General features: G+C 41.8%; 1 protein-coding gene and 1 pseudogene across 1 annotated transcript in view; both read left to right on the top strand.

The window, feature by feature from the left end:
- PDILT (protein disulfide isomerase like, testis expressed) overlaps positions 1 to 12240 on the top strand; it is a 56568-nt gene extending 44328 nt beyond the window's left edge. Inside the window, exons 8-11 of the mRNA XM_028530547.2 lie at positions 6631 to 6751; positions 9205 to 9383; positions 10779 to 10868; positions 12028 to 12240. Coding sequence (XP_028386348.1) covers positions 6631 to 6751; positions 9205 to 9383; positions 10779 to 10868; positions 12028 to 12240 — 603 coding nt within the window. The remainder of the gene's footprint in view (positions 1 to 6630; positions 6752 to 9204; positions 9384 to 10778; positions 10869 to 12027) is intronic.
- A 4515-nt stretch (positions 12241 to 16755) lies between these two features.
- Positions 16756 to 21834, top strand: LOC114504283 (annotated as a pseudogene).
- The last annotated feature ends 453 nt before the right edge of the window (positions 21835 to 22287 follow it).

Below are 22287 nucleotides of genomic sequence, written 5' to 3'. Positions count from 1 at the left end.
ATCTGTTAGTAACCAGAGGGGAGGTGGGAGGGTATAATGAGGGGGAAAGGGGTAAGCATTTTCAGGAACAACTATAAAAGACACATGGACAAAACCAAGGAGGGTGGAAGTAGGGGCGGGAGGTAGGGATGGCTCAGGTGGGGTGGCATGGTGGGGGGTAAATGCAGACAACTGTACTTGAACAACAATAAAACAATTTAAAAACTACGTAGGAATGTGTATCCATTTCCAATAGAGTTAACAAAAATATATTTCCCTCATATATTCATCTGAATACTTCATTGTTGCCATTTTATCACTTTGCTTATAGCCAATTTATATCTGTAAATTAAAAAAAGAAACCTTGGGAATAATCTTACTTTGTACTTGGACCTTTTACATTTTTAGGACATTCTTAGCAAAGCAGTTTTCACAGGATTTAATGCATTCTTTCTCAGGCCTGATAGCCCTGCCTCCAGGAACCACCAGTTCTGGCACAGTGCTGCACCCACCTTCAGCATTGTTTCAGGCCTGATTCATGTGGGGGATGCAGGCAGTCCAGATATTAGGAGAGTTTTTACAGATAGAATGAGGACTCAGGCTACAGCAAAGCCGAGGGGTGCAGGTCTTTTTTTCCTCTTCCACAGTCCCCTAAGTCCTTCCTTGTTGGGCCCCTTCGCCATGTTCCTGTCTTATGTTGTTCGTTCCTTGAGGAATCTTACCCATAATTGACTATGCAGGCAGCCCTGAGGGACCAAGAAGGGTGAAGTAAAGGGGACAGAGGCTGCTCCCTTGCCAGGAGGATAAGTTTTGTCTCCTTAATGGCTTATGGTTCCAAGGTTCCCAAGCTATGGAGTCTTTTCACCTGTTGGTGAGGTTATAGCTCCTGAAACCAGGCAGGATGGTCCCCAACACAAGTCTTTGCTTTTTATCACTTTAAATATTTCATGCCAACTCTTCTGGCCTGAAGTATTTCTGCTGAGTAATCAGCTGACAGCCATATTGAAACTCCTGTGTAGGTAACTAACTGTCTCTCTCTTGCTACTTTTAAGATTTTCTCTTTGTCTTTAACCTTTGCCTGTTTTATTATGATGTGTCTTGATGTGGGTCTCCTTGGGTTCATATTATTTGGGACTCTCAGTGCTTCCTGAACTTCTGTGAGTTTTTCCTTCACCAGATTAGGCATTTTTTTCAGCTGTTATTTCTTCAAACTGGTTCTCTACTCTTGCTCACTCTCTTTTGTTTTTGGTACCACTATGATGCAGATGATGTAACACCTGATGTTTTCCCAGTGGTCCCTTGAACTTTCCGCATTTTTAAATCCTTTTTTTTTTTTTAATTCTGTTTGGGTTCTTACTGCTATCTTATCCTCTAAATAGCTGATTTTGGTCATGTTCTTCATCTAACCTTCTGTTCATTCTTTCTATTGCATTCTCATTTCAGATGTTGTATTCTTCATTTCTGACTATTCTTTTTTATGGTTTCTATGTATTTTAATGCTTACCAGCTCTTTGTTTAAGTTCTCACTGAGATAATCCGTTCTTACTCTAAGGTTTTTGATCATCTTTATAAGTACTTTTTAAAAACTCTTTAGTATTTTCATTGCTTCCATTTCATTTAATTCTTTTTCTGGGGATTTCTCTTGTTCTTTCATTTGGGGTCTATTTCTTTATCTCCCCATTTTGTCTCTGTGTATTAGGTAAATCTTCTATGACTCCCAAACTTGTTTTGAAAGCTTTATGATGATATCTTGCTTGGCTCAGTGGCACAGTCTTTCAGATAACCTGAGCTCTGTGATCTAGGAATATTTCTTGTAGGTTATGGGTACCTTCCTGTTGCAGTTGAGTCTTAAATTCTGTTGGCCCTTTTGTGGTGAATTTAACCCTTCAGGCTGGGTGACTATAAGGATACACCTTGACTTCTGTATATAAGTAACTGTGTAGGGGCTACCCCCTGAGTCAGTGCTGTTTCCATTAGTGTCTGATGGCTGCTCAAATCCCTCTTTGGGGGTGCCACTTGTGTGGCTAGTTGGGTTGAGCTCTGTTTCTTTCTGAAGCCAACCACTGGTTGCGTTGGTTCTGAGACCACTTGGGTGGAGTTCAGGTACAAGTTGGTATCAGACATTGTGTGTAACCACTTTTGGGCTACCTGTCTAGAATTACTATACTGTTCACTGCTTGTATCTCTACCTACTGGACCTCAGTGTGAATGGGAGGGCCAATCTGTGTGTAAAGGTTAGCCTCCTCCAGCTTAGAGCTGAGGGCAGAACTGTAAAAGGACCAAGTCTCCCTGAGGTCTGCCTCCCCCTGAAGTTGCCTGGTATTCCTCCAGAACCTTCTGAAGAAAGAATGTAGGATGAACCCAGTGTAGCTACTGTCCACAGCCCTTTCCACAGGTTGTGAGCTTGGTAGTGCAGGATAGGTAGCACTTTCCACAAGGCAACTGGTATTGGGAGTATATGACTAGTGGGTTCCCATACTTGGGAAACAGGCAGACAGGCACTCAATTGGGGAAAGTGGTACTTGTTTTAAAGCAAAACCACTCAGTCTATGCCAGAGTTTCCAACTCTATTTACCCCTAGAGGGGCTTGCTGAAGGTACAATTGTGTTCTACCACATGTAGCCTCTGAAAGGGGAAAGCTTAGCAGCCCCAGGCTCAGGGGGATAGATCAAAAAAGTCTTCCATTGGGGATGATGCTGGCTCAGCCCACATGAAGTGGGTTAAGTATTTCACCCCAGTCCCAGGCAATAATCTCTGAGGGTCTCACGCTTTGAAAGTCCCAGCTTTGAGCCATTGCCATCATCCTTTCCCCACCTGAGCCCATTGGATTTAGGTATCTGGGACTTGTTAGGGCTGATTCAAATAGTTTCTCCCTGGGGGTGGTTCCCAAAGGCCTGTGGGGGAGTAGTGGGCACTTCTTCCACTTCCCAGGCTAGCACTTTTGAACTCACAGGGAAGATTGGATTTGTACCCCTGAAATGTAGCTTCCCACCTCACACTTGCCTGTCTGGTTTTTGACAAAAGCTTCCCTGGGAGACACAGTCCAAAAGTTCCAGCTCTGTGTGGCACTCTATTCCTTTTACACCACTGAACTCAACAAGATGGTTCTAGTCAAGTGATTCACTAGGTTGGGAGAGGGGCTCCAGCTTTGCTCTAAAGGTGAGGGAGACTAGCCCTTTTTCTCAAACCACATAATTTAGTCATTGTCTGAGCCTCTGCCAAAAGTGTCCCCAGAAAAAGGACCCCAAAAGTCACTTCTAGGTGCAGACAGAAGACCCAAGTCCTCTGCAAGACCCAAGCATGGCAGAGTGGCCTCACCAGCAGTTGGAGACCAGGCAGTGCACTCCACAGACTGGTTTTATAATAATGGGAGTGCTGATCCTTGGGAAGGTAGGGCCTGGGTCCCCCAGGAGGACTGAATCCCACTGATTTTCACCCTCAGATGTTACATGGATTCCTTTTTCCCATTTCTGAGTTGGGGATATCTGTGTGGGATTGAGACCCCACACTCCTATGGAGAAGGGTTGTGCAGCTGTGATATCCCTCTGGCTTCTCAGCCATCACCACACCTGAATAAAGGTGCTATCCCTTTTTGCATCGCTGCTCTTCTTATCAGTCTTTTTATGGCTTCTTCTGTAAATTCTTGGTTATTGTATTTCAGTTCAGCTAGAATTCAGTTGGTTATTTAGGTTGATTCCTCTGTAATTTAGCTGTAAATCTGATTTGGGGCCAGATCTACAAATCTGGTAGGTGGTTGTAGATTCCACCTACTCTGTAGCCATCTTGGAATCTTCCACAATCCCTTCAGAGCCCTCCTTTGTGAATTTGAACTCCATGGCTCATTACTCTGTTGATGATTCTTTTAACTTCTCTATCTCTTCCACCGTGTACCTCTCTACACCCTGTAGCATTTTCCAGGCAAAACCACAACCTTAGTTGAAGCCACTTAACTTCCCCACTCTTCCCAGGCCAATACCAGAGAAAAAGAACATTACTGTGAAGCAGGTTGGCTTAATGGGGCCAAAACCAAACCTCCCATGAGCGCTTAGAAACTTTCTGACATCTCAATATAAATTTCTTAGTGTGTTCATTTTCTTAATCTCTGAGCTTAATACTCCTGTCCCCTTCCCATTTTCATTATCAACTGAGCACTCTACTCATGTCATTAAAAAATAGAAGATTTTAGATCAGGGCCTCATTTTCTATCATCACATCTACAAACCTTCATAGAGCTCTACCCACCCTCTCTCTATTCCCTCTAATTACATCTCAGGAGGTGTCTGTCTCTCTGTCAAAGGCCAACAGGTCATCTTATGCTTTTGGAGTAGAGATGGACATCCTTCATAAGACCTATGAGATCTATCTGATCTTGTCAATTCTTAATTCTCCATCATTTTCTCTATTTCTTATCCCCATGCCCAACCCCCCTCAGCAGCTGAGATTGGCTAAGTCTCCTTTCAAGTTTAGTCATAAAGTTCCTGGTATTTATTGACAGTTCAATGTCATCAAATAATCATCACAAAAAAATGACTCATATTAAGTGCTGTAAAAAGAGCCTGACACTCTAAAGGACAAGACAAACAAGGGTACAAACAAAATACTTATAGGAGGAAATTGGTTTAATGTTTATAACAGTCATAAAATGGTAAATGTTGGGCTGTTGATAATATCAAGTTATGGAGTATACTTCATACTATGCATAAAAATGGGAATATATTGAAGCTACTTAAAAGATCTGACATTTTAGGATCTGAGGCCATTTTGTGATATTCTTGCTAAGATTCTTCAGACTGCATTATTAAGGAAATATGAATGGTATGAGCAGAGAAAGTCTTTCAGGGGTGTCCAACCTGAAGCCCAGGATGACTATGAATGTAGCCCAAAACAAAATCATAAATTTATTTAAAATTTTTTATTTGCTCAGCAGTTTTTGCTAGTATTTATGTATTTAATGTGTGGCCCAAGACAACTCTTCTTCCAGTGTTGGCCAGAGATGCCAAAAGGTTGGATACCCCTGGATGGTATGAGAAAATTAATGTAGCTCTTAAAAGTGATGTGAGTTTGTGGAAGTAAAGATAGATCTGAATGTAGACAGATGTGCTCTATTTTTATAAGCTACTTAAAATGACAGTGGTTTAATAAGAAAGTGAATTTACTTTTGTTGACGTGCCTGAAAACAGTTTCTCTCTTTTTTATAAACTGGAAATAGCCAGAATCTGGCTGGTGTTAACTTCAGTCTGCTTTGGGGTGACCTTTGATTCTCACAAGCTTCACTTGGCCATTTCCAAGGATACCACACTGCAGACAAAGGTCCTAGATAACTGACTGAGTCATTTAGATGCAGACCTGAAGTTTCCAGGTTGATTGTGCTTGTCATTTATGTTCATTTGGGAAGAATCTTCAAGTTCCTCTCAGAAGTTGGGGTAGGTACGAAGGAAGGCATTGTGAGCTATGAGGCTGTTGAGCTGGGCAAAAACTGGATAGCAGGAACTTGTTAAGCATATTAAGGATATGATATCCCAATAGCAGTGGGGAGCCAGACTTGCATGGCAAAAATAGACCACTGCTGGTAGGAGAATGAAAGTGTGGGGAGGATGAGGAGATGTGAGGTTATTACAGTGATTTAGGTGAGAGATAGAGGCCTATCTGGACTAGGGTAGTAGCAGTGCAGATGAAGAGAAAGATGTATTGAAGGCATATACAGAAAGCAATGGTCATAAAGAAATATGTATGTTTTGAGATTGATACCACTTCCTTCAAAGATAAGCAATAGCTGGATTTGTTCTTTCACACATTCACTCACAAAGTATTTACTGAGTTCTGATTATATACCCAGCACTGGATACTCAATGATGAAGAAAGAAATGTCCCTTGTGACTTCTGTCTAGTGTGGTGGAGACACATTAATTAAATAACCAGGAAAAGAAATATAAATGATAATGTTGAATAAGGGATAAAAGGATCAGTACCAAGTGTTATTAGAATGTGTGATAGCATGAGCTGAGCTAGTCTCAGGAAAAGTCAGGGAACTTTTCCCTTGAGGTCATTATAAAGGATAAATGTGAATTAACTAGTTAGAAAAGACAGCAGAGGCATCAGAAGTGGTGGAGGCTTTCCAAGCAGAAGAACATCACAAGCGAAGGCCTGAGGCAGGAAGAAAACTAACCCGTTGGGTAAATATAAGACCAGTGTGGCTGAAGAAAGCAAAGAAAAAGGGCAATGAGCTTGGAGAGGCTGGCAGAAACCAAAGTGTGATAAGATAGGTCATGTATATTATCTTAGCATTGATTCTGGATGTTATTGAGGACAGCTAATTTTTATGGGGAGAACAAACTCTCAATATATTAAAGACATAAACCTAGCTTTCATCTAAGAATTAAAAGAATCATGTATTGAAAATGATAAACTTCATCCCAGATTGGAACCTGGCCTCCTCCTTGGCCCTCTGATCCCCATTTGCCCTGGACAATTGAGTTTGACATCAAGCTCATGATTGACCTCAACATCACATGCTCTTCCCCAAGGCTTTCCTAAAAACAAGAGCAAATGTCCCATTGTCTCCAGTCAGGGCAGGAGCGGGGGGGGAGTGGAAAAAATGGGGCTGCCAACCCTCTTCTGGAGACTATTACACCTCTCATATTTTAATTTTAGAATCATCAATCCAGTGAAGAGGTCCCAAAATATTGGGACCAGGGGCCAGTTAAGCAGCTTGTTGGGAAGAACTTCAACCTCATTGTCTTTGACAAGAAAAGAGACGTTTTTGTGATGTTCTGTAAGTATCTCCACAGAGGCCACAGAAGGCAATAGCCCCAATGTTACTTTTCAAGTGTTGCTTCTAAATTCTTGAGCACCAAAATCTCCAAAATCTAAGCATGATGCCAGGATGGTCTACAGACAGAGTTTGGGTCAAGATGTTATCAGCTACAATGTAACTGTGCCCTCAAGTTAAATTCTTGGAATGTGTCGAATACCTTCCTCATATACCATGCTAGTGGATACTTTTGAGTGTTTTTTTTTTTATTTTAATTGTTCTTCAAATACAGTTTTCTGCCTCCCCCCCATTCTGACCCACCCCCAGCCTTCCCCATCTCCCTCCCATTTCCACAACCCCCCTGTTATTATCCATGTGTCCCTTATACTTGTTCCTGCAAACCCTTAATGCTTTTTCCTGAAATTCCCTCCCCTCTCTCCTCTGGTTGCTGTCAGCCTGTTCTCAATTTCAGTGTTTTTGATTATATTTTGCTTGTTTCTTTGTTTTGTTGTTTAGGTTCCTGTTAAAGGTGAGATCATATGGTATTTGTCTTTCACTGTCTAGCTTATTTCGCTTAGGATAATGCTTTCCAGTTCCATCCATGCTGTTATGAAGGGTAGGAGCTCCTTCTTTCTTTCTGCTGCATAGAATTCCATTGTGTAAATGTACCATAGTTTTTTGATTGCTGCTATTATTCCCACTTTACAGATGACTAAACAGAAACCCAGAGAGGTGAAGAACTTTTCCAAATTTAGGTAGCTAGTAAGTGCTAGAACTGGAGTTGGAACCTAAGTAGCCTGACTCTAGTGCCTACACTGGTAACTGCAGTATTCAGCATAGTTCTGATTTTTAACTGACTGAATGGCCTGTATTTAACCTACTTGAGTTAGTGTGGCCATTTTGGGGACTCAAATAATTCATGAAAAGAACTTATAAAATGTCTAGCATATTATAAGTACTTGATAAATAACAGCTATTATTACTGTTATGATTCCTTTTGTTATAATTATTTCCTGTGGTCATCTAAAAACTATTGCCCTTTCCCCACTGTTTCTGACTTGAATGTGACATCCAAGGCTGGTACCTCCTCTCCTGTCTTTACTGAGACACAGTAAAGGTACTTCATATATTCCTTTAACAGATGAAGTTTCCATTTACCAAGCATTTACATTGAGCCAGGCATGAGTTTGTTATTTACACACTTGTTATTTTCTCCTCAAAACAAGCTTCTTAGGAAGGTTCAGTGGATATTTCCAAGACACAGATCAGGGAACCTAGCCTCAGAGATGTTAATTACCTTATCCCAGTTTATACAATAAGTTGCAAAGGAAGAAGTTTAAGCAAGTTCTGATGCAGTCACTTCCTGTGGGGTGAAACAAGGGCCAATATTTATCTTGAAGTCCTTTCAAAATCTCATGGAAATGGACTCTTAGCCACAGTGTGAGGAGTTTAAGGTCTTCATGTCTGAATAACCATGACCTACCATCTTTAAATGAGAATCTGGAGCAGACTCTCTGTACTTACCCGACAGCTGGAGTTATGAGAATGCTTATTTGGTTCTGGTAAAAGGCAAAAACAGCCTTGTTTTCTTAGAAACAGGACTGTGAGTTTGGTCCCCTGGGACTGCAACTGTTCTGCTCCTGTTACAACCCAGTGCCCAGTGGGCTCTGGAGGAGGTGCAGAGGTGCTGCTGGTCCTGGTGATCCTGGAGGCACTTGGCTTGAAATTGGAGGGATGATCATCCAGCTGTAGGGTGTATGGGGCCATTGAGGTCACTCTTTACACAGTAAAGAAGTTTTAATGGAGTGACAGAAGGCAAAGTATGATTTTTTCTCTGTATTGAAGCTGGTCCCTGATTTCTCTCCAGAGGGCTAGGTACCTAGGCTAGACTCGAAACTCAAGGGATTGTTTGTAAAGAAGTCCAGTACCCTTTTTCATAGGTAGACCTGCTGATTACAATTTCCTCTTCACTTCTTTGGCAGTGTCCTCCACTGTACTGGAAGGGAGTGTGGTACAATGGTCACAAAACAAAGCAGCCTCTGTAAATCACACTTACTCTCCCTAATCAATTGGGTGACCTTGAACTAGGGAAACTCTTGTGTTTTCTCTCTCTCTTTTTCTCTCTCTCTCTGGCAGAATACAAGGAATCATCTAGCATAAATAGTTTTCTTGGTTTTCTTCTTCAAATGGAGTGGAAATCTATGTTAGAGAAAACAAAGAATGGAAGAAAATGTCCCAATATGCTAAATGTGTCAGTGTCTTAGTGAAAGGAATGAGGTTAACTTTTTCCTAATGTCTTTAATAATGATCAGGTTACATGTTTGAGATGTCAAATGACTTGACACACTATTAAATGAAAGAGAAGGTGTAAATTTCAAAGCTGTCTAAACATTTCAAAGTTGTCGAACACAGTGCTAATGTTTATAGAGTACTCTCTATCAGTGTGAGTCTAAGCCATGGCCCTTCTTTTGCAGATGCACCCTGGTCTAGCAAGTGCAGGACACTGTTTCCCATGTTGGAGGATTTAGGCATAAAGTATCAAAACCACTCCACAGTCACAATTGCCAAAATTGACATTACTGCAAACGATATTCAGTTGATGTATCTGGACCGGTATCCTTTCTTCAGGCTCTTCCCTGCCAACTCAAAACAAGTAAGGGGTTCCTGGACAGTTATAATAAAATCTGATTGTTATTATCACAAACACAATTTCTCCCTATGCTGGTTCTGCCTTCTACCTAACAGCTTCATACTCAGCTCTAGGCTCTATTATCCTCTCCTGTTTGATTTAGAGTGTTTTCCATTGGATTTCACAAAAGTCCTAAGACGTAAGTCATTGGGTCCAGCTTAAATTCACTGCTCATACCTGACCCAATCACTGTAGCCAAGTGGTTTTGGGTATTGGATTGGTCAGGCCTGGGTTCCATGGTTCCCTCTGGTACCCAGACTATATGGGGGAAATTGCCACGTGAATATTGGGGATGGTGTGCTACTGAAATAAAAAAAATAATAATACATGATAGAAAAACAACCAATGTCTTTGACACTTTGGCACTATGCTAAGCAACTGTTGTCAGTGTTCAGGGAACACACTCTCCATGCTGCTTGGGTTAGTGGGGTGGCTGTCAGTAAAAGAATTATAAGCCAAGGTGCCTGCTCCCTAGAAGAGTCTGACTGAGTATCGGGGAGTCATGATGTAGGTCAATCTCCAAATGCAATTGGAATTAGAGAGAACATATTATGGAGAGCTGGAAGTCTTCATGCAGACATGAGATTTTGAAATGTGGTAAAGATATAAATTAGATTAGGAGAGGGATGTTAATTATAGGTAGGAAGTATAATAAGAATTAAAAGGTGAGTAGAAGGGTGGCCACAGCCCTGTGAAGGACATGCCATCTTCCTGGTATCAAATATACATGTGGGAGGAGTTGTGGAAAATGAGGCTAGATTGAGAAGTTTGATCTGTTGCAGATTTTCAGTTATCTGACATATGGTTTAGACAACCAGTGGGAAGTAAGCGGCTTCCTAAACTTTTTAAAGACTTTAAGAGAAAGGGGCAGAAGGACAGTAGTGATAGCTGAGCAACAAACATGTACTACATGCTTTGTAAAATAACTATTCATATTCTTCTTGTAATAATAATAATAGCAAACACAAATAGCACTCACTGTGAGTCAGACACTATTTTAAATGCTTTTTATACAGGAACTCATTAAATCCTCTAATAACACTATCAAATAGGTACTGTTATGATCTTTATAATATAGGTAAGGAAACTGAGTCAGAGAGAGGTTAAGCAACCAGGCCACACTATTAAGTGATGAAGCCAGAGTTTGAGCTCTGACAATGTGGCCCCATAATCCCTACTCTGAGAAATTTTTATTATCTTTATTATAGAGCCATGGTGATGGAATCTTAGAGAGGTTAAGGAACCTGCCCATTATAATCAGGTTATTAAGAATTTGACCCTGGATTTATCTGTGTAGCAATACCTGAGCATTTTTTAGGAAAAGGCTATCATTTTGACCCTGTTTTATTTTCTTCCTAGGTTGTGCTATATAAGGGAGAATATACCATGGAAGGCTTTTCTAACTTCCTGGAAAGTCAGGTCAAGAGAAGGATTGAGGATGAAGATGAGGTAAAGCAAAATAGCAAAACCCTGGATTATTCTGTCCCACACAGAATTAAGAACTCAATAGACCAAGAAAGTGTGTGCCAAGGATCCCATAATCTTGTGCTCGCTAGAAATAATTGAGGATGAACAACCATACACTTTTGATGACTTTACTTCAAGGGCACCTACTACAAGGAAGCATAAATGGAAGACTTTAGAAACATTGAGAATAGCAAAGGCTCTTAGTTCTCACACAACCCCTAAGGCTGCTTCTCTGAGTCTACTGTTCCAAAGTAGCTAACCAGATGTCTCGATGGGATCCTGCTCTCTGACAACATTATTCCCCCCAAGGAATAAGATAACAATCCCCATTCTCTCTTAATCTTATTCAGGTTTCAGTGAGGCTATCTCTTGGATGGTGCCATCTGTATTAAGACCCTTTCTGTTACTAATGTTAGAAACACTTCTGGGAATTTCAGGGGACAATGGGAAGGATTCATGGGAACAAATTTAAAGGACACATGGACAAAAACTAGAGGGAGGGTGGTAATGGGAGGGAAGTGAGGAGGGTTGGGAGGGTGGGCGGGATTGGGAGTAAAAGGGAGAAAACTGTACTTGAACACTGATTAAAATAAAATTTAAAAAAAAGAAAAAAAAAGAAACACTCTTCTTTGGCTTAAACAACAATGTGATTTTTTCCCACATAACTGGCAGAACATTTGGCATAGATAGATCCAGAAGCTAAAACTTGTTTTGTGTCTCCCTATCACTGTACTATGTTCCTCTATGTTGGCTTTATTTCCAAGCCATCACTTTTACATGGAGCATCAAAGATTGCCCCATAGCTCCAAACTAATATCCTCCTAGCTTAGAAAGTACCTACTTCTCAGTAGACATAGCAAATGTCCTGGACAAGTATCTCATTAGCTACTGGGTCACAAACTCAGTTCTGGAGCTAATTATGGGACAGCCAGACATGTGGACTGTGTGGAGGAAGGGTAATTCTCAAAGTTCCCTCTTACTAGAGTGGCAAAACCACAGTTAGGCACTTTCCCATCCAAGGCAAATGGATCTTTGGATAATTCCAGAAAAAGAAGGCTTGGCAATTACCATCACGATTATCAAACATATTTATTGCCTCTTTATGTATTTCCTTCCCTCCCTCCTTTATTTTCTTGAATAGCTAATGTCTGTTGAGCAAAATGAAGTGATAGAAGAGGAGGTATTGGCTAAAGAAGAGTTACTTGAACAGAAGTCACCTGAGCAAAAGAATGTGGCTGAGCTGAAAAAGCCAGTTAGGCAGAAGGAAACAGTTAAGGAGGAGGATGAGGAGGTGGCTAACCCAAAGGGACCACCAAGACAAGAGAAGAAACCAGAAATCAAGGAAGAATTGTAGCTTTTCCAACACCAGGAAGGAAGATGCCATTTTTCAGGTTCTGGAATCATTTTCTAAGTGGATCTACTCCAATAAAATTATATCTCACTGTGATGGGTGTGTAGAGGCTGAGTAATAAAAGACTCTGAATGTCCTCTGTTCTGTTTCACTCATTATAGTTTGTCTGGTTGGTGCAGCTTTGGAGGAGCTATATGGCCTGGAATTCAGATGGGACTGAAAGGGAAACCATGAGAGCAACACTCTAATGAGTATTACAACAGGCTGAGCATTATCTAGTTCTTACAATATCACTGGGAGCTAGGTTTCATTATCCTTATTTTACAGATGAGGAAACTGAGGCAAAGAGAGGTTAAGCAACCAACCAAGATCATACCTTAAGATGTGGTCCCAGGTAATCTCACTCCACAAACTTTGCATTTAATCACTGTGCACACATCACCTATACCAGGTTGAGGTCTCCAGAATTTGGTTAAAACTTTCAAATGAGGTGAATTTATTTATTTTACACTGCATTTTGGCACAGTAATAAAGGGATCCAACCCCCAAAGTATACTCACTCTTCCACATCTCAATAAATGACCTAGTCTCTTAAGCAGTAATGTCTTAGGATAATTCTCAAATCTCATTTTTCCTTTGACTACTGGAAGAGTAACTTCATCAGTCCATGTGACTACCTCTACTTCACTCCATCTCCACTCACTATTCTCAACTGCAATAGTCTCTAATGAGTTACTTTACTCCCACTCTGTACCTTCCCCTTCCCCCCACTCCAATGTCCATACTCCATAACACTGCTGAAGTGATCTTTTAAAAAGCCACAGCCAGGAAGGCTTAAAATACCACCTTGTTTTAAACCTCTAATGGCATCTTCATTGCTGTTAAAATAAAACCCAGTCTGCTTATATCATGTCTCCAAGGTCCAGAAAAGTTCTGATTCTACAGATCTCCTACTCCCTCCCTCTCATTTTCTAGGCTTCAGCCTATTTTTTGAAAAATTCAAATTCTCTCTTTGTGGTTATTTCTTCTGCCTAAATGCACACATAATATGCCATCCCCCCCAGATCTTTATGCAACTGAGTCCTTTTTATCCTTTAAATCTCACCCCAAATATCACCACCTCCAAGAGGCCTTCCTAGATGCCTGTATGTGAAAACACCACATTATTTTGCTGATCACTAGTCTATCACCCACTGGAGTGTAAGCCCCAGGAGAGCAGACCTATATTTTCTTCCTCACTGCATTCCCCAGCCTAGAGCTCTGCTTAGATACAGCTGATGTTCAATAAATAAGTAGTCATGGATCAAATGAACTTCTACAGGAAGCAGCACTCTTATCTCTGAGACACATGATTTTACTCATCCAAAAAGGGAGAGGTGCTGACAGTTGTGTCCTCATACCCAAATTAGATTCTGTATTAGTTTCCTAATATTGTTCTGACAGATTAGCACAAATTTAGTGGCTCACAATAACACAAATGTATTCTTTTACAGCTGTGGAGGCCAGAAATCAACAGCTGAACTAAAGGTGTCATCAGAGCTGGTCCCTCTGGCAGAGTTCCATGATGTGTTTTTTTCTAGCTGCTGGAGGCAGCCAGCGTTCCTTAGCTCATGGTTTCTTCCTTAAATCACTCTGACTTCTTGTTTCCATCTTCACATCTCCTGATTCCTCTGGCTCTAATTCCTCCTTCATCTCCCCTGTAAGCACCACTGTGATTGCTTTAGGCCTGCCCAGATAGCCTTTTCATCCCAAGGTTCTGAAATTAATCATATCCTCAAAGTTCCTTTTCACAGTTCTAGAGATTAGGATATAGGTATATTTGGGGATCATTATTCAGCTGAAACAATCTCATGCTGCTCATTTGTGACATTTGTTTCAGCCAAGTAATAATAGACCTTCTTGTGGAAAAAGGAGGGGTGTATTATTTTAGGAACCAACATCTCTACAAGTCTTCCAAGTCTCTCCACTTTTCACCTGCCATGTATGGCAAAGGTTGTCTGTGCTCTTTCAGGCCTCCCAGGCCAATTCCCACACCATTCCCACCATGAAGCTGGCCTGTTCACATCCAGATGAGGTAGGGAACAGACTGGGATTCTTGGAACTTGTCTGAGCCAGATGTTCTGAAAGGGGTAGGTGTTAGTATTTAGGGCATGATGCAAGACTTACCTGCCTCAGCCTTAAGGTCATGTGACTTGATGCAAAACTCACCTGCCTCAGCCTCAAGGCCATGTGGCTTCTGGTTGAAGGAAGGGTACATAGGGACTTCTAGGACAAAAATCATGTGAAACAGAGTCTGGCTGGTCACAAGATGGATAATGTATGCTACCTGCAGTTCCCTCAGGTGTAACAGGGACCTCAGGAAATGGGGACTCAGATTGAGATGAGCAGGATATGTATGTGGGCCAGATGATACCCTTCGATTGGGAGGGTCTTCTCCCCTAGCTTTCTGCCTTCTCCCAACACATATCTCTTACAAAAATTTGTTGTGTTCAGTTTGATCATTTTTTTAATTTCTTTTTTTTATGTCATGCTAATCTTTATTTACACTGTTGGATATAAAAATTATACCCATATTATAAGCATGATAACTGTGTTAGTGTAGAAAATCTGAGTTAGAATCAGAAAAGGATTTAACAACACATTAAATGATATTTTAGTCAAAATTCAACTTTTTTTTAAAACTAGGAATATGTGAAACTTCTGGCTATTTAAAATGATTTTTACTTTTATGGTTCTTTTTTTTTTCATTCTTGTTCAAGTAAAATTTGATCAATTTTTTTAAAACCTTCACTCTTTCAAGATCTAAAACCACTTATCCCTGTAAGTCTCTTTCATAACTGAGCATAGTATGTTCTTCACTCCAAGGAGTGCAATACATCATAAGGATATATATGAATGACATTTGAGCTTTAGTATGGATTTAACACTAGCTAACTGTGCAAACCTGGGGAACTGCCTCAACCTCTCTGAACTACAATCTTCTCTGTCCCTGTGTTTTCATACAATGAAATGTAAAAACATGTGGCACAGTATCTTACTCAAGAGAGGATCTCAGTGAAAGCTATCAAAATTACTAAGATCAAGTCTCTAATCCATTTTTAAAAGTTGAAAGAAAACTGTTTTAATAAAATAGAAACTGCTAAGTTTCATTCAAAAGCAACCATTGCTTTCATTCAAAAGCAACCATCCAATGTGCACAGTAATGATAAGAAATGCTTTATAAAACTTTTATTTGGCATGCATGCGTGCATGTGCATGTGTGTGCTAATGCATGCACATGCACAAGCAGGTGCACTGGAACATGGCATAAAATACCTCCTCTATAGCAGATCATGGTCATAAAAGCTTGGGAAACACTAATCTAGAACCTAAGTTTTTTTGAGGACTTCTTCAAATATCCTGGCTCATCATAGTCACTTGGTTTGTGGAAGCAATGATCCCTATTTCATAAATGAGGAAACTGAGTCTTAGTGAGTTGCTCAATGTTGCACTGCTAGTGACTGACAAAACAGATATTTGAATCCTGGTGCAGGCTCCAAGCTCCATATTTATAACCACCATGCTACCCAATTTTGCTGCTGCAAAAATTACGGTAATAGTAGTACCCATGTAGGATTAAATAAGGGACCACTCTCAAAATGTTACAATGCTTGTGAAGGTTAATCACCTCTTAAGTCACTTCTTTACAATATGTGAGTTGCTTGAGGTAGGGGACATTGCCTGTTCTGTTCACTGTTTTTCTTGGTGTGTTTTACATGCAGTAGCTACTCAATAAATGTTTGCTAAATGAATGAATGAATCTGGACATCTTGCAAGTTTCTCAGCAGGAGATCAAGAATTGAGTGTTAAAAATCAAAGCTACCTCCAGTAAGGTGATGAATTCAGAACATTTTACTGCTTCCTGTTCCAAAGGAGACACTCGGTTCTTTTTTTTTAAAGATTTTATTTATTTTTTTTTCAGAGAGAGGGGAGTGGAGGGAGAAAGAGAGGGAAAAATCAATGTGTGGTTGCTTCTCACATGCTCTCTTCTGGGGACCTGGTCTGTAACACAGGCATGCGCCTTGACTGGAAATCAAACCAGAGACCTTTTGCTTTGCAATCTGGCACTCAATCCACTAAGCCATATCAGCCATAAATGACACTCAGGTTTTTTTAAATGAACCAAAGCTGAGATAGTCAAGGCTAGGAAGTGGGTAAGAGTAAGAGTGAGATCACAGAGAGGGAAACTCCACCAAAGCAAGGGCTACAGCACTGCACAATTTTGTAGCTCATACATATGACATCTCCTGGAATTATACAGTGCACATTGAAAGCATTCTCTGGCTCTGGTGAGAGCAGTCAGAACATGCATTTGTCTCATCCATCTCTACTCACAGAACTTTAGGCATCAAGGAAGGAAGCCACAAGGGGTTTACTTGTCCTTGCCTTTGAACAAGTCTTCTCTTAACTAGAATTAGCTGTAAAGGAAGACCAGAAAAAATGGGATGGCTTTTTGCTCTGACTTCAATGCAGATGATGATGGTGGTAATCTCTTGGGTGGTCATTATAACAGAAGCTATTGACTCCTTGGAAGCAAGTAGGTGGTGTGTGTGTGTGTGTGTGTGTGTGTGTGTGTTGGGGGTGGGGGCAATACCATCCTCTGCACAAGTGTCTCCATCCTTCTCCTGTCACACATGGGATTCAAATAACCTTTATTTCAAGTGCATTTTTACACTTAAAAATAGATTTATTGTAACTTACAGTTTTCATCAAAACCAACACACTTAGGCTTTTAACCTATAAAAGGTGCTAAACCATTAGTAAAAACTATTACCCACACTTAGATTTAAAAAATTATTAGAAATATTTGAAGGAGCTTCATTAACATGAGGGGAAATTATAAGCCAACTGTATACTGAATTAAAATGTTTAACTATAATTTGATTTGGCTCTGTTAAAGAGAATCTTAATGATACATGCACTTTTTTATACTTTAATGTACACAGAACTCACTCAAGAATAGTGGGGACTGAGACTCTGCATCTCTGTAAGCTCCCAGGTCACGCTGATGCTGTGGTCATTGGACCACACAAGGAGAGGTGAGAGTCTAGAACACCACTAAAGCCCCTGGCACTTGACTGGAAGGTCAGAAACATGCTTAGTCACACAAGAAATTTGAAAATACCCAGGTGGCTCCCTAATACCTTGCCTTTCACTTATGAGGTCATTCCATCAGATTGAGCAATGCCCTCATTCTGTTTTCAGCTTCTCCCTGAAGAAGGCAGCTGGGGTAGTTTGGGCACAGTAAATACCACTGTGATGACATAGTTAAAAGCACACAAATTTTGTGGTACTGCCACTTGGATGTGTCCTGGCTCTGCTGCATACCAACAAGTAGTTCGAGCCTTTTGAACCTGGGTTTCATCTTTAAAATAAGGCTGAATACAAAAGTGATCTCACAGGCCACTGGGGTGAGGATTCAACATATAATGAATGAAAAGTGCAAATACCAGTGTAGACTGCATTTAGTAGCAGCATTTAGTCAGTGCTTGATAAATGACAGCTCATTATTTTTATTGTTATTTTTGTAATGGAGAAACACAAAGTGTGACTGCCCAAAGTGTGTTTGCCACTCCCAAGAGAAGTTGGGAGACTCTTCAGAGAGGAGGCAACAGTGAACAGAGTCTTAACGAAGGTTTACCAGGAAACTAAGGAGACTGGGCTAAAGGGCATAAAATGTGCAAATGTGGGCAAAGGGGGGCATCAGTCATTTAAATCCTAAGGAAATGGCAAGAACCCTGCATTATTCCGAATGTGGGAATGTGGATATTTTAAGATACAGCTTAAAAGCGACATGTGGACATCATCACAGGGGTTTTATTTGTTTTGGAAGGGGGTCATCTCGGAACTAAGCGTTAAAGAATACAGGTACCCTCCAGGAAGTGGGAGAATCTCTGGATGACATCTGGCCCAGCTGCCCCCACTCTGAGGCTGGGCTGTTCTGTCTGCAGTAAGCTGTTCTGAATGTCACAGCAATGCCACCTGCATGGAAGATGGGGCTGCCATGACGTGCTCCCGCTAGGTGGGCTTCACTGGCAATGGCTTCAAGTGCATGGACCTAGATGATTGTGCCACCCCTGACGCCCACACTGCTCTGTCAACAGCAGCTACTTAAACACGCTGGGCTCTTACATGTGTGTTTGTGCCCAAGGCTTCCGACTCTGGCCTGGGCTCGCTTGCGCAAATGTGGACAAGAGCGCAGAGCCAGGGCTCAGCAGCTGCCATGCCCTGGCCACCTGTGTCAACAGCCAGGGTAACTACTCTTGCGTGAACCCTGAGGGCTACTGAGGGGACAGGCAGCGCTGTGAGTGCTTCTCGGGCACCTTCTGGCCAGGGCTTGTTTGCATGGCCTAGGGAGAGGCGTTCGTGTGCTCCAATCCATGCCAGGTGCACTGCACTTTGGACCAGTACTGGTGCAGTACCAAGCACGGTGGGGGCTACATCTGCGACAGGAACCTGCACGGCTGGTACCACTTTGTGGGGCAGGGCAGCGGGCGCCCGGCTGAGACCTGTGTGCCTGTCCCACGCTGCAACACAGCCATGCCCTTGTGGCTCAATGGCACTCTCACCCGTCCAACTGCGAGGGCATCTTGAGCCACAGAGCCTGTGCTCACTGGAGTGGGGACTGATGCCTGTGGGACGTGCCAGCTCAAGGGAAGACCTGCGCCAGGTGGCTACTATGCCTACAACCTGACCGAGCCCCGTTCCGCCCCGCCAAATGCCATCTAGCTGACCGCACAGGTGAGCGGACTTCTCCCCTCAGCTTTAACCCGCATCTCTGAAGAGCACTGAGGGTTACTGGGGTTCATCCTTGCTGACTGTCTGTGTGCCTGTGATCCTGCAGATCCCAGCTCCGTGGAGGAGAGTGTGAAGAGTGCAGTATAGAAGACTGCATATCGGATAATGGCAGATGGGGCTGCCAGTGCAAGTAGCACTTTAATGGCAGCAGTGAGGACAGTGGAAGGGGGATAGGTGTTGAGAAATGTCAGCAGCTAGGGGAGGGACACATTCCTGTGTGTGAGCTGAGGTGTATGTGGATGACCTAGGAGATACATAAGTGCCAGTTCAGTAATATGCATTAAAACCAGCAAGAAGCTCTCTGGGCTTCCAGAATCTCTGCTTAGTTGACCACAAACTCCCAGAGCTTCACCTCACTCCCAGCCTTCTTTAGACTCTTAATGTCACCTGTTGGCCAAAGGCTACCTGAGCCATATTCCTGCAGCATGGAACACAAGACTGGCAACCAGCCTGTGGTTTCTTGAGCTCAGACCTCCAATGATCAGCTCAAGATAGTGAGCAAGATCCTGACCATCTCCAAGCCTCCTCCCTATATACACAATGATTGAAGTAGATAGTAGTTCCCAAACTACAGTCATGATTTTAGTTACTACATACCAACTTTACAATTTTGCTTTATCCAAGTACTATCTATACTGTGATTTTTATTATTCACTTGTTTTTCTTCAAATTGATTAAATCTTTCTTCTTCTAAGTGAACTTGGGTTGTTAATGATCACTACTACACCTATGTATGGCAAGTAACATGTATTTTATGTAGAAAGTAATAGTAAAAAAAATACAAAGAAAAAAGTTGTTAAATTCCAACAGCTTTATAATACTCCCATAAAAAATGTTTTAAAAAATCCACCCAAATGTCATGCATGCCACAGACACTTAGCCTGAGGTCTGTGCTCTGTTGTTCTAAAGGGAAAATTAACAATTATACAGCACCAAAAACATCAGCAGCTAGTCTCCTTGATGTAGAAGGGATGGGCAGAAATTGCTATCAACTCATGAGCTCCTTGAGTTTGTGGTTTTGTTTTATTAGGATTCAGTGTTATTTAATGGTGGGACAGTGAAGGACCCCAAAATCATTCTATTTTTTGTATGCATCCCACACTTAAAATAACATCGTACTGAAGTTTGGCCACTTGGATCCATCCAGTGAGATCAGAATCTAATCTCATGTCTCCAACACTCTGAAGATGAGACCACAGCAAAATCAAAGGGAAGCTGCTCTTAGCACTCCAGCTGGTGGCTAGACCAGCCTGCTGGGCCTGGGCTCTGGGGATGTGCTGGACCTCTGAATTGTGGTCACAGATCTCTAATCCTGCCTTCCCTTTCCATTTCAGATCTCTCTCTCCTTCAGCACAGGCTGGAGTGCAGGGCTTACACTTTGAGAAGGTCTTCATGTACTTGCATGACTACCAGTGTCCAGGCTTCCTTGAAAGGGGTGACTGAGTCTGGATGTCTGTGGTGACCCCAGCCAGGGATGACCCCTATGGGACAGTAACAATGGTAAGTCCTGGCCAGTGAGGGACAGGATTAGAGCACTGGCTGGTTCAAACCCCTGCTCTACCACTTACTAGTTTTACGAGCTTGAGTGAGTTATATAACTAGCTGTGCCTCAGTTTTGTCCATTGTAAATGGAGAAATATTAATACCTACTTCATTTGGTTGTTAAGAGGATAAAATGAGTCAATGTGTATGAAGTGATGGGGTGGTGACTGGCACATAGTAAGTATTCAAATGTTAGCTTCAAATAAAGAGGGTGATGCATGGTTATAGTTCCCCATTTTACAGAAGGGAAGAGTAGGACCTAACCAAGGCAGTGATTATTCTCATCCAGTTGGTATCAGCACTGGGTTCAGAAGTAGATTTGTTTGTCCCTGGAGGTCCTGGGAGGCAGGGTCAACATCACTGGTGTTGGGGAAACTAAGACAGAAACCTCCGCAAAGACTCAGAGCTCAATGTGTGATTGGAGCAGTGTTCTCTCTCCCCTCCTCCATTCCCCTAAAGAAAAAGAAAGAAGGCAAAAAAAAAAAAAAAAAGGAAGAAGAAATTAACTAACTTGAAATTCCACCATTAATAATGACTAGACACATGGTTTTCAGCCTTTTTAATGTTTGAGAGAGGAAACATGGCATAGGAGGAAGAGCTCAGGCTTTTATAGCCTATGTGCTAAGGGCAAGTTACTCAGTTTCTATGAACCTCTGGCTCCTCAGCACAAGGCAGGGAGGTAGGGTTATGGAAAGTTCTAGTGCACTGATGGAGGAGGAGCCCAGGGACTCACACATACATGTGCTCATAAAAGAACAAAAGGTTGCTGTGGTAACTTTTGATCATGAAAGTTGGGAGAGCAGTTCGCAGGTGACTAGAAAAAAACTTTTGGTTTACAATCCTACTTCAATGCCTACTTCTCATGCCTTTTCTCACCTCCCTCCCCTACCTTTTCCACAATGCAGAAGTATCTGGCAGATGATATCATCATTCGTGATGTCAACAGCAGCATCAAATTTGGGTTCTTTTACCCCTGGACATGAAAGTCAGCCTGAAGTCTTACCTGCAGCCAATGATCTGGTGTGGCCACAGAGGGTCCCCAGTGCCCCTGTCCAGCTGCACCCTACAATCCCTTAACCACCAAGCCCTCAGCTTCTCTGTCAACTGCCTCCCACAGGGAACTGGATGAGGAAACTTGGAGATGGTGTTGTTCACTGGAGGAACCCAGCTAGGAAGTCTGGAGCTCAGATCCAAATCCAGATAGCTCTGGGAAGTTGATAGCCCTATTCTGGGTGTCTTGTTATCCATGAAATGGGTTTAGCAAAACTATACTGCCTTTCTTCAAGGTGCAATAATGCTCTTCAGATGTGAATTAAATATTAAGTTCTGTGGCTTATCCAAGGGGCAGTGTGGTTGGACTAGAGGGAAGAAGGGGAGGCTCTCAGACCAGACCTGCTATGGGATTTTGGGAAATCATATTCTACATTTCAACCTCGGCTTTTTTTCTCTGTAAATAATAGGAGTTTGATTAAAGAGGGATTTATGAATTATGTTTCTTGGAGCTTGAGAGTCTTTAAGGAGGTGCCTTGGAGTGCTTGTGGCGTGAACCACATAAGTTTCACCCATACTAGGTACCAAATGAGGTTTTATTGTTGAAAATATTAAAGCTGTTTCTTAATGAAATTGAAAATCTCTGAATAGGATGAATCACAGGACAATAATGCTGAAGCT

The sequence above is a fragment of the Phyllostomus discolor genome, chromosome 3 (assembly GCF_004126475.2).
Source record: "Phyllostomus discolor isolate MPI-MPIP mPhyDis1 chromosome 3, mPhyDis1.pri.v3, whole genome shotgun sequence".
Classification (NCBI taxonomy): Eukaryota; Metazoa; Chordata; class Mammalia; order Chiroptera; family Phyllostomidae; genus Phyllostomus; species Phyllostomus discolor.
The sequence above is the reverse complement of the archived record's forward strand: the minus strand, read 5'-3'. Positions and strand labels throughout refer to the sequence as shown.